The sequence below is a fragment of the Phocoena phocoena genome, chromosome 4 (assembly GCF_963924675.1).
Source record: "Phocoena phocoena chromosome 4, mPhoPho1.1, whole genome shotgun sequence".
Classification (NCBI taxonomy): Eukaryota; Metazoa; Chordata; class Mammalia; order Artiodactyla; family Phocoenidae; genus Phocoena; species Phocoena phocoena.
Window position 1 is genome coordinate 12,179,378 of NC_089222.1, and position 12,746 is coordinate 12,192,123.

The window sequence follows — 12,746 nt, forward strand, 5'->3', positions numbered from 1 at the left end:
GGTACTGGTCCGCGGCCTGTTAGGTGAGTGGCGAGCGAGTGAAGCTCATTTGCCGCTCCCCATCGCTCGCATTACCGCCTGGACCATCCCTGCCACCCACTCGCCCCTCGATCCGTGGAAAAATTGTCTTTTGCAAAACCGGTCCCTGGTGCCAAAAAGGTTGGGGACCGCTGGTCTAGAGATACTTATTACTTAAACACTTAATTCTCAGTGTGTCCACAAGCAACCTGATGTACCAGAAAGAACATGAGCTTTATCCAAAAGACCCGGCTGAAATCATGGGGGCTTCATATTATACCTCTTTAAGCCTGAGCAAATAATTGTTAGGCAAAATCTTCTTTATCTGTAAAATTAGAATGAAGCGTACTTAGAATTGTGGGGGAAACTGAGGGCATGTGTATAAAAGAATCCAGCACTCGTTTTTGGAGCCTCTTTCTTATCTTTGAAGTATCAAAGTCCCAGAGGTCTTGTCTGATGCCATCATTTATTGCCTCAGTGATTTGTTCCCTGGGAACCTTCTGGAAACTGTTCACTACAGTCACCATTTTAGGATACCAGAGGCATCCTTTCAGTAAGTGATTGTTTTGGAGGCTTAAATAGTAGAATTAAAGAGTTCGTTTATTTTTCTGAACTCCAAGGATTTAATTCCCAGGAATAGGTTGGATAATAAGAGAATCTGGAATAATTCTTTCTGCTGCCAAAGCCAGAGTGAAATATTTTCTGAAAGAAGAAACAAATTCCCCATGACTTCAAATACTGTTATTCAGTAATGTGTGTTTGTTGGTTTGTTTCTTTAATGATTGTTTAATAATGTCCTGTCAGCATCCCCAGGGAAAGTTGTATATACTTTGGGATTTTTGACATTCTGCCACTGGTTTTCTGCTGTTCAGAAGTGACATAAGTAATTGCAGTTCTACTCGGCCTTGTGTGCCTGTCTTTACTTGCAGTAAATGTTGGAAAAATACATGAAATCGTTCCTACTCATTCTGCTCATCCTGCTAGTCACCCCCATCATCCTGATGCTGACGTTCATTCTAGACAGTCATGACTCAGCAAACAAATATATAGTTATTTTCACGGGAAAAACATACTAAATATATTAAATATTAACAAATAAAATCCTCTTTGCCATTTGAAGAAAAATAGGACTGGCTATGAGCATGATGGTGAGGACCTACCCCACGCCTGTGTGGTGTGTATAAGAGAAGGGGAAGGCTGGGGTTATTTATTGTGATTGCATATAAGGAAGAAATCCTCCTCATGCCTTTTCTTCTGTGATAACTACCATTAACAAAAGTATTTCTATATGTTTATGTAGATCATTTCACATCCCTCACAGTGTAATCAGAGTTATGAACCTGGTAAATGTCTGTCCATAGGCTTTTCTGTGTTCATACGGTTATATATACAGGTGTTTATGAATGCATAGATATATTTCACCAAGATACACTTTTATGGAGATAGATGTTCACAAAAATGAGATCATATTTTGACTTCTAATAGCATTGTTTATTTTTGTCTGTTTCGAATTTTATATAAATGGAATCATACAGTCTTTTGTTTGGAACTTTTATAATCCTTAGGTTTATTCCTAAGTATTTGATATTTTTATTGCCAAAATAAATCTATCTTTAAATTTCCTTTGTTGTGAAATAGAGAAATATATTTGACTTTTGTATACAACTTTGCATTCAGCAGCCTTGTTAAACCTGTTTTATGTATGCATGTAAGACAGAACTGGCTTTGATTCTGGCTCTGCCACTTGCTGTGAGACCTTGGGCAGGTTGCTTAACCTCTCTGCACATTTCATTTGTCAAGTGGGAATAATAGTCTGACCTTAACTCATGGCCATATGAGGTACAGAATATCTGAATTGCTTAAAACAATACCTGACACATTGTAATCTTCCTGTAAGGATTAGTTGTATTTTTTTAAGCTATGCTTAATATCTTTTTTTTGTCAGTCAGACACTTGTATACCTTGATGGGGGAGAGTAGAGTTAGGAGGGCCTCTGGTGACAATGCCACATCCTCTGCCCTGGGCCAAGTGGTTCTCTCCCAGGGCTCTGACCAGCCATGGGACACATGGATTTGACTCAGTCTGAACCTGCACCAGAAAAAGTGGTAGGAGCCCATGGGTGGTAGGGAAAGAGTAGGAGAAGTTTAAATAGTTTGAAAATCACTCTGATTTGAATTACGTGCTTAATTGGGATGAGGATATTTGTCTAACAAATGAAGAAAACAAAATATTTAACAGTAAGTTTGGTTTATTACTTAGCCATTTAGCCATAAATATTCCTCCAGATTTTGCATACATGGTTTATTTTAGGGAAATAAGAGAAATTATAGAAAATCTTCATTTCTTAATTTTCTGAGTTTTATAAAATGAGCGTGTGTTAATTTACAATGAGAAAAAAAATTTAAGATTGACTCTCTCCCCTCCACCTCATTTGCAAATCAAAAGTGAGGTTCAGATTTTCAAGATCAAGCAATTTTGTGGTTCAGAATTTTATAAACACCCAGATTAAAGTGTCACTAACTCATTAACCCCTGTGCTGAAGCATTTGTAGCATAGAAAGAACACTTGAAGAAAAGACCCAAGGCCTAGTCCTTGCTTTGCCATATTCTAGCCAGAAGATTAGGAGCAAGTCATTTAATTTTCCTAAATGTCAGTAATGTTTTTCATTTGTTAAAGGTAATACTTACAAAGTAGTCATGAAAATTCATATTGCTTAGCAAAATTTGAAAGGCGTGGCAATAGAAGTAATTTTATAATTATAAATCAACTCTTAGTCTTTGTTTTGTTATAGGAGACCAATCATCTAGTAATATGAAGGTAGACAAAGAAATAATGATTTGATAACTACTGCATGTATTATGGTTGAATTATTTCAGACCATTTAATGTTGTATACTTGCAACTAGTAAATATAAGTAGTGCTTTGAGACTTGCTCTCCTACTTCAGAAAGTAAACATGAACTTACCTACTTGTTTTGCTTTCCTTAAATAAGTCTTTTTTTTTTCCCCCAGTACTCATGTATCAGCAAGTTATCTTAAAATAGTTTGTTCCACTGATAGAATCTGCCTTATGTTCAGGTCTCAGTAGGGAGAACTATTTCTGTTTTATCATTCACATCTAGAGAACTTGATTAAAGGTAAAAAGATGTGCCCTTGGGTGAAATGTTTCTGCCTTTAAAGCAGTGAGACTGTCCTTCCAGGCCAGCAGGTCTTTCCTACATCCCAGTGAGGATTGACCTGTGAGCTGGTACCTAAGCAGACTGTGTACAGAGTCTACACACTGCCTGAGATACTTCCCTGGAGTACCCTCAGAGCTAGTTTAGGAATACCGAGAAACACCAGGCTTGTTCCTTAGAGTCAGATTCGGGTGATGTTGTTCTATCATAGTGATATGCATTTCATCATAATTTTCACTTCATATAAATATCAAAATCCCACTTAAAAGGATGAACGTTTGCTACCATTAAGGATATTATAATAAATGTAGATTCTGTAAGTAATTCCTAAGAGATCTAAAGTACTTTAAGTAATTAGCATTAAAGAAATAAGGGTTGGCATTGCAAAGAATGGTCCTCATACATATATGATAGAGTTACTGGATGATCAGTTACATCGCTCCATTGTTCCTTTCCACTTGTTCTTATAACTTCATTATGCTTTTGGAAACTTGACAAGTAGTATCTGATTATAGATTTCCCCCCTAGTGGTAGAGTTAGTAGTTATTTAGACATACTGCAATATTAGACAAATTATCACTGAATAATTATGGACTTGGAATTTGAACATGAATGGTTTTAGATTATTTAGTTGAATTCCTACTCCCATCTATCAAATGAATAAACAGAAGCCATTTCACCATAAAGGTGAAACGATTTGCCCAAGATCGTTGGTATCAAACTAACTCTCACAATAAATCTTTTAATTTCTAATTCAGTACTCTTTTTTTTTTGCTACAGTAACATTTATCAGAATTATAACAAATTGTGAACCTTATAATCCTTTTATTTAAAAAAATTTTTTTTAACATCTTTATTGGAGTATAATTGCTTTACAATGGTTAATTTCTGCTGTATAACAAAGTGAATCAGCTATACATGTACATATATCCCCATATCTCTTCCCTCTTGCGTCTCCCTCCCACCCTCCCTATCCACCCCTCTAGGTGGTCACAAAGCACCGAGCTGATCTCCCTGTGCTGTGCGACTGCTTCCCACTAGCTATCTCTTTTACGTTTGGTAGTGAATATATGTCCATGCCACTCTCTCACTTTGTCCCAGCTTACCCTTCCCCCTCCCCGTGTCCTCAAGTCCATTCTCTACATCTGCGTCTTTATTCTTGTCCTGCCCCTAGGTTCATCAGAACCATTTTTTTTTTTTAGATTCCATATATATGTGTTAGCATACGGTATTTGTTTTTCTCTTTCTACAATGAGGTATCACCTCACACCAGTCAGAATAGCCATCATCAAAAAATCTTACAGTCCTTTTAACATTGCTTTCCTCATATTTTAATAGCACAGGAATGAAGTATTTCCCACGGGAAGGTCTTTCGTGTTACCTACATACCACTTTTACATCGTTCCCACACTTTTCAGGTCTCTAATGCAAGATCCTTGAATTCTGACCTTGGTTTTGGGAGATATTTTTACATCCTTTCTTGAGCTTCCTAATGAGATATCATACTAACTGTGTATTCCTGAAAGATTGGTTGCTCCCCACCACTAAGAGTTTAATCCTGTCAAATGTTATTTGAGTCGACTAGCTGGTGCCATAAATATAGACTGTATACGAAACAGTCTTCAGGTATACTGAGCTTGCTGACAGACTGTGGATAAAGAAGATTCTCTTACGAACGTTTTGTTTGTACTTTCATGATACTTACAGTCAATATCATTTAAATGACAAATGTATGTAGTGTAGATGTGTTTATGATTTTTACATTACTCAAATGTAAGAAAAATTTCCAGTTTTGAGTTTGTCTCTGTTTTTATCATCGGTTAAAATGCAGGATTTAGAATTTTGAATATATCTTACTCTAATAGGTGCCTGGAATACTTATTAAGAAATGATGCAAATCCAGGGATCCGGGACAAGCAAGGATACAATGCAGTTCATTATTCAGCTGCATATGGTCACCGTCTGTGTCTTCAGCTGGTAAGATTCCTGATTTCTTGTGGAGGACCAATGTAAGTTTATATTCTAATAATGTAATGACAGTGAGAATAAATGAACCAAGAAACAAATGCCTTTTAACATTTTTAGAATCCCTATCCTTCCTAAATTCATACTTGCCTCACTAAGCTTTCTCTCATTCCCTTTTCCCTTTCACAGAGAAAGGAAGAAATTAGATCTCTGGAGAGGGCTCCCTTAGAGCCCCCCATGTCCAAGTAGCATTCACTGCCCCTGCCCCTTTAAATGTTTTCCAGAACGTTTTAAAGAACTGTAACTGTGTCATATGTGAGAAATACGTGTTTCTGTGAGAGGAAGCTTCCCCCTGTGTATTCAGGAATTCCGAAAGACCCAGTCTTCTGTCAGTCTCTCCTGACAAGGGAGACTCATCTTCTGCAAAGGAACTTTTTATTTCAACTGTGTTCTCATTCCTGAATGTATACACCATTCACCCCACTTTGCCAAACCAAAGGGAGACTAAGAGACAAGTTAAATGATTCTGAAGTGTGTAGCACATGCTTCACGCTAGAGGTTTCTTCATTTAGACCTACTTATAAATTATATTAACATTGGTTCCCTTAAAGGGGAAATAAAATTCAAGGAGGGTGGGTATAAAAGATAGAAAAAAGAGGTTGACATACTTAATATAGCATTTAGAACCCTGCTACAGAAGCAATATTTCCTTAGTTTATTATGGTAGCTTTAGACTAAAATCTGAGACCCATGTGTATAGATTTGTGGTCTATTATATTGTACAATTGTTTATTTAAAAGACTTCATTTTTGGAGGCAAAGGAAGCACAAGTTCAGAATAGAATTTAACAAAGCCCTATGTAAATAGAGACATGTAGTTAACATTTATCTCTTTACTGTATATGACTGCTTCCTCAACTAAGTATTTTTATTTTAAATTTTATTTCAGATTGCAAGTGAAACTCCTTTAGATGTTGTAAGTATTAATTAGTCAGTTTTCCCCCTAATACTGAGTATTTAAATATTTGCTCTCACTAGAGCTGGAGCCTGTCTTACACATTCCTGGGAACAAAGATAGTGACAGAAATCACGTTTGCAGGGGGAGGGAAGGTTCTTACTTGGTGGTAATTAAATGGCATTTCTCTCAAACTCTTAAGTTTATAGCCCTCTCTCAAAGCTCTTAGCATGTGGTCCTTACCACATTTTCAGGATAATCCATTCCATAAGGTTGCTGAATTTAGTTTTCATAATATAATGGTCTGGGACTTTTAAATCCTTATTCAAGTATCAGTTTATACGCTAAAATGAATTTGAACTTGGGGGAGGGGGACCAGGAATAACTGCTGTGGTATGTCTAAAAGTACCATTTCTGACACTTAAAATTCTTTTCTTTCTCAGTTAATGGAAACCTCGGGAACAGACATGCTGAGTGATTCAGACAATAGAGCAACAATAAGCCCTTTACACTTGGCTGTGAGTATTGCCTTCACAGCCAGCTTGATGGCTGATTTACTGAAGATGTCTCATATCTGTTTGTGTTGACTCAAACTAGTACCCAGAACTTTTGGTCCATATAATGATGATCATGGAGTTAAAACTGTAAGAACTTTCTTAACTCAGAGAATTCTTGAATGTACTTCTGTTTCGTTTGTTTGTTTGTCTTAAAAAAAAAAGGGCGGGGTGGGGGGGGGTGGTTGGGGGGAGGGGGTTTGAGCTTCCCCCAAGGCCTGCCCTAAGGAGAGAATATGCCTGAGATGTGAATTTTAAAATGACCCACCCTAGTGGAATGGCTTCTGACTTCTTAAGCAGATGATATAAGAACTGTAATTTCTGTGGTATTTCTAAAACGTTTTGCTTACTTTGTGATTTGGGGGTGCTAAGTTTGTGTTCACTGGTCCTTCACTTGCTCATGCTATAGGATTTAACTACATGGTCTGTAATGTTCCCTCTAGCTTCAGATGCCACTGAATTTTTCCTCTTAATGTCCATCACTAAGAGGAGAAGATTAAAAGAGAGTGTGACAGTTCTTTTAAGTCAAATATGGAAATGAATTACCTTAGGAAATTTCAAGCAGAGCCCAATCTAGTTCTTTCTGCGCTGAAAGAAGAATTTATCTTTGAAATAAAGCATGTTGTGGGGAGCTGGGGGACTTTGAGAATCAGGAGCATTGGGTACTGTCACTATTTGTGAGACCTCTGATTTTAAGTATAGTAAAATGCTTATAAGGGTCTCTACTTAGGTTAATGTGTATCACAAGTCCAGTGATCCATTTAATTGTTTCTTCTCACATATACTATTATTTTTTATTTCAATATTCTCCTGGCATATTTTCTAACACTGACACATGTACACTGAATTTTCTGCTTTGTCTTTCTCCCTCTTTCTCCCCAGCAGTACTTCCTACCATGGTCTAAATAACTAAGAAGACATGCTGAAGCTTCCTTTTTCCTTGCCCTTTGGGTCTTTGGAAATACTGTCTACTCTCCCAGACTTGCATAATAAATAAGTCATCTGGAAGTGCAAAGCTAGCGTGGAGAAAATAGCTATTTTACTATGGGTGGCAAGAAATGACGTCTGAGCAGATGACTAGGCAGTTCTTCCTGCATCATTATCATCCTTCTTATAATAATAGCGCCTCATCTCTTGAACACTTACTAGGTGCCAGACTAAGCACTTTGCCAAGTTTTTGAATGCATTATCTCAAAAACTTCAGTTTTTTAACTAGTTATTTTACTCCATGGCTATTGAGAATAGTGCTGTTATTAACATGGGTGTGCTAAATAGTGTTTTTAAGCTGAAATGGAAACAATTTTGTGATTTCATAATTAGGCTCAATGAAATGTGGTTATACCACCACTCTTGCATTTTGTACCCATCCCTAAGAGGTTTCTCCTTCCAAACTCTCCCAATCCAAGACGACTTGATGCAGTAAAAACACGCTGGCTTGAGGACTCAGGAAACTGGCCTTGGTCCTGCCTTCGCACATACTACTAGGCTTCTAAGCCTCTTGTCCCAGTCCAGTCAGAGCCATCGTGAGGGGAAGACTCCTGTGGCAGATTACCCTGGCTCTAGCTGTCCTTATTTTCCCTCTGCTTCTTTTTATACCACCTTCTGCATATACTGTGCCTCTCACAGTTCATTTTTAATAGCATAATTTTGTTGACCTGGTATTGAGGAACAAGGTTAGATGTGATCCTCAGACAGTAGAGCTCAGAGATCTCCAGTCACTTTAACCTTTGAGGGAGTCAGAAACATCAAGAGGACAGTAAGGCCCAGAGCAGCTTCACCTCCTGCTGGTGCTTTCTGACATTTCCCACAAGAAGTGGTTTTATAGCCCTTTGGTACATTGCGGGGCCCTCTTTTTTTTTTTTTTTTTTTTTTTGCGGTATGCGGGCCTCTCACTGTTGTGGCCTCTCCCATTGCGGAGCACAGGCTCCGGACGCGCAGGCTCAGCGGCCATGGCTCACAGGCCCAGCCGCTCCGCGGCATGTGGGATCTTCCCGGACCGGAACATGAACCCATGTCCCCTGCATCGGCAGGCAGACTCTCAACCACTGCGCCACCAGGGAGGCCCTGCAGGGCCCTCTTTCTAGCTGAGTATCTCTTTTTAGAAGTGGGTGACATTTAGCACAAATATGGTAGAATTTTATACTTTTCAATTCCCTAATGAAAAGTTCACATGTGATCATTTACAGTTTGCCTGTATGTGCTAAGCTGCAGGGCTGAAAGGTATCAGAAAATGACTTGTCCCTTAGCTAAAAGGGGTGGCATGAGTGAACCAGAGGAGACATTCCTTCCCCATCAGAACTGTGTCATTATTGCCTTATGTCCTGCTCAGCGTCTAGTCCAATAAGAGTAATAGATGTTCAGTTGACATGTTGGTTTTTGAAATGAATTCTCTGGAAAGCAGACTGTGTAAAGAAGGGGATTTCAGTCAGTCGGGTTTCAGACAAATCTCTCAATCTTCTTGCTCTGCTGTACTGCTAGGACAGTGCGTAGCACATGGCAGTTTTTCAAGCAGGGCTCAGCCTAAATATTTTTGAAAAGAAATGTTTATTTTTGAGATGGCACATTATGGGATGGAGTAGTCATTTTAATTTGAGAAATCAGAAGGCTCAAGTACTAGCTGAACTTCAGTTGCAACTGTATCTATGATTTAAGTGTAGTAACACTTTATCGGGGAGTGAAGGGGGGACACTGAACTGTGATGAAGAACACAGGCTCTGGAATCATAGACTTAGAGTGAAAGCTTTCATTGAACCAGACATTGTATACTCGTGAAAAGATCACCTGTCATTTGAACTTTTATTATTTGTGGAATACCCATTCCCTAACACTGTAGCCTACTAATTGATTATTAGAAAAATTTGTAGGTAACTTTCTGAATTATCAATACAGAAGTTTTAGATTATCTCAAATATAATGATGTAAGACAAGTTTGCTTACTACTCCCTTTATGTTTTCAAGGGTTTCTAAGAAGTCAGTCTAAATATGTATTTTTTAATTTATATTTTTATTTATTCCCAGGCCTATCATGGTCACCATCAAGCACTAGAAGTGTTAGTACAGTCTTTGTTAGATCTTGATGTGAGAAACAGTAGTGGAAGAACACCCTTGGACCTTGCAGCATTTAAGGGCCATGTAGAATGTGTGGATGTTCTCATTAATCAGGGAGCCTCAATCTTAGTCAAAGATTACATTTTGAAGAGAACACCTATACATGCAGCAGGTATGTCAAAGACTATGAATGATTTTATTTACCACTTTCCATCTAATGCTCTTCTTTTTCAATTTCTTGTATATTATACTCCTGGTAATTGTTTTAACAATTTTGACTTTAACAATTCTAATGATTCTACTCTCAGGGGAAAACCAACAGCAAGATTATAATCACTTAAAAAAAATATCTACCTTAGAAATCAGCTTTATATAATAGTCTAACTTCTGAAGTACTTTGTCAACAAAAAAAATACAATTTTTTTTTTTACTGCTTTTTGATGGAAATTCTTTTGGGTTGGTATGTGCTTTCATTTAATAACTGATAAACATTTTACTTACTGTACCAGGGTACTGCATTAAACATTTAATCAGACAGGAATACAGAGTGCCTGCTACACAAGAACTACTCCATGGAGTGTTTTGTGATGTTGTAGATGTGTGAAAATGCAAAACTACGTAACAATGCCACTGTGATGACTCAGTACCCGCGGTGTCACTAGCAGATGCAGATTCACAACTCTCTACAGGAATTACCACAAGGCAGTATTAATTTTAAATAATGAATTCAAGACTGGTATATGTGAAGAAATCCTAGTCAAGTATTTGTCTCATCCCCAATAGGCCATCTTCGTATGATTAGATTCATTTCACTTAGTCTGTTTTTATAGGGTGATCCTTAAAATGGATCCATTTGAATGTAGGTCTGGGACTTTGCTTCTGGTCATTTGGAAAACTTACATTTTAGAAGACTATAGGTAACACCCACTGTTGCTCCAGAGCAGCCTTTCAGAAACTATCAGATAATCAAGCAGGGCTCAAAGAAAAAAATTTTAATAATGGATTAAAAGTTCTAATAAGGATATGTATATAAACTGCTATACGGTAAAAATAAGAAGTCAAAATGCTATCATTTTCTGTTAGCTTATTCTGAAAAAGAGTGACGTTGTATATTATTCTGCAACTTGAAAAATTATATTGTAAGCACATTATTTGCAGAGCTAATTTAAAGCTTTCATGGAGTGTTTGCACTCTTAATAGATAAATATTGAACCAAGACACTAGTAAGTCCCTCAGAAGTGGCTGACCAATGCCATATAATTCATAAGTCCTACCCGCTGAAAGAGTTACAGCTTACTGTTAGCACCCACCTCTTCAATAAATGCAAGCCTTGGTTAGAACCAGGATGCCTTTCAAATTTGGAGACCTGCTGGGGAGCATCTTACTCTTAAATCATAGAAAGGACATTGGTTCTGGATGTGAGCCAGTCCTTTCCCACAGGGATCTTATGCCTGATGCTTTGGGTGTTGAGCTTAGACGATACGAACACTCATCAGTAGCTGCTGTGTACTGAGTGTCCGTGAATCCAGTTTAAAAAAAAAAATGATGGGCCAAACAATTTCCTTGAAGTATCCCCAAGGATCACATCTAAAATCAGGAAAGAAGGAGGACTTTCACTATCAGGAATAAAAATATTTCCCAGATGTCCTCCAGACTTCTTAACATCTCAGTGGGCAGAACTTGAAACCAGTCATTGGCAAAGGAGAATGGGGTTGATGTGATTGACTTGTCTGATCATGATTTCATCCCTCAGCTGGAGGCAGGCTGCCCTTCCTGACCACATTGGCACCACCAGAGAGCTAAATAAAATGAGCATTTTCTTTCTTGCCTGTTAAGTTCAATGAATATTCCAAAATTATATCTAGCAAATGTGTTTTAAGATGGACATTTTCTATTTTATCATTTTATAGATATATAATTGCTGAAATTTTTGAATATCACTTTACAGCAACAAATGGTCATTCGGAATGCTTACGGCTACTAATAGGAAATGCAGAACCACAGAATGCAGTAGATATTCAAGATGGAAATGGACAGTAAGTTTTACTAATTTTTAAATTAGTTTTAGGATGTTTGTTAATCTTCATACCTTTGCCCCCCTATTTTAGTAAGTGTGTCATAGTGTGTAACTGAGTAACATCAAATACAGTTTTTTAAGTATACTTTAAAGTTGCATCACAGAAAGACATGTTTAGAAGGCAGGCCAACACAGTGTATTTTCATGGATGAAGTCTCGGTGGTGACGGAGCTGCTCCTGTTGTTACCCAGGACTCCTCTGATGCTCTCTGTGCTCAACGGGCACACAGACTGTGTCTACTCACTGCTGAACAAAGGAGCAAACGTAGATGCCAAAGATAAATGGGGAAGGACGGCACTGCACAGAGGGGTAAGCAGAAGTGTTCTCGCTTCCTTTCTGAAAGTTTTCATGACCTCATTTTACCTAAAACTGAACTAGGCTGTGTTTATATTTTTCTTCATTTAATTTTTACCAAATAATCTTTACTGTTTCTTTCACTATCTTAGTTTTTGAACTCTAATTTTTAATAACCACAAAACACAACTTAATCCAGAGACGAATAATGTTGGAACAGAATTTTTAAATCTTAGGGGTCTTCCCTGGTGGCGCAGTGGTTGGGAATCGCCTGCCAGTGCGGGGGTCACGGGTTTGAGCCCTGGTCCGGGAGGATCCCACGTGCCTCAGATCAGCTAAGCCCATGCACCACAACTGCTGAGCCTGCACTCTAGAGCCCACAAGCCACAAATACTGAGCCTGTGTGCCGCGGCTGCTGGGGCCTGGGTGCCTGGGGCCTGTTTTCCACAATGAGAAGCCTGCGCACCGCAGCAAGGAGTGGCCCCTGCTCACCGTGGCTGGAGGGAGCCTGCGTGCAGCGACAAGGACCCAGCGCAGCCAAAAATTAATTAATTAATTAATTTAAAAAAATTTTTATAATCCTAAAGCCTTGAGTAGAATTGATGTCAGTTTTACTTTTTTCCATTATCACAACTATTTTCTTATACATTTTTGTCTTAAT

At 38.2% G+C, this 12,746-nt stretch overlaps 1 protein-coding gene across 2 annotated transcripts in view; it reads left to right on the forward strand.

Moving 5' to 3' along the window:
• ANKRD28 (ankyrin repeat domain 28) overlaps positions 1-12,746 on the forward strand; it is a 111,104-nt gene that overhangs the window by 81,430 nt on the left and 16,928 nt on the right. For both annotated transcript variants that reach the window (XM_065876434.1, XM_065876436.1), the window contains exons 15-20: positions 5,059-5,170; positions 6,107-6,133; positions 6,556-6,630; positions 9,685-9,886; positions 11,663-11,750; positions 11,983-12,100. In XM_065876434.1, coding sequence (XP_065732506.1) covers positions 5,059-5,170; positions 6,107-6,133; positions 6,556-6,630; positions 9,685-9,886; positions 11,663-11,750; positions 11,983-12,100 — 622 coding nt within the window. The remainder of the gene's footprint in view (positions 1-5,058; positions 5,171-6,106; positions 6,134-6,555; positions 6,631-9,684; positions 9,887-11,662; positions 11,751-11,982; positions 12,101-12,746) is intronic.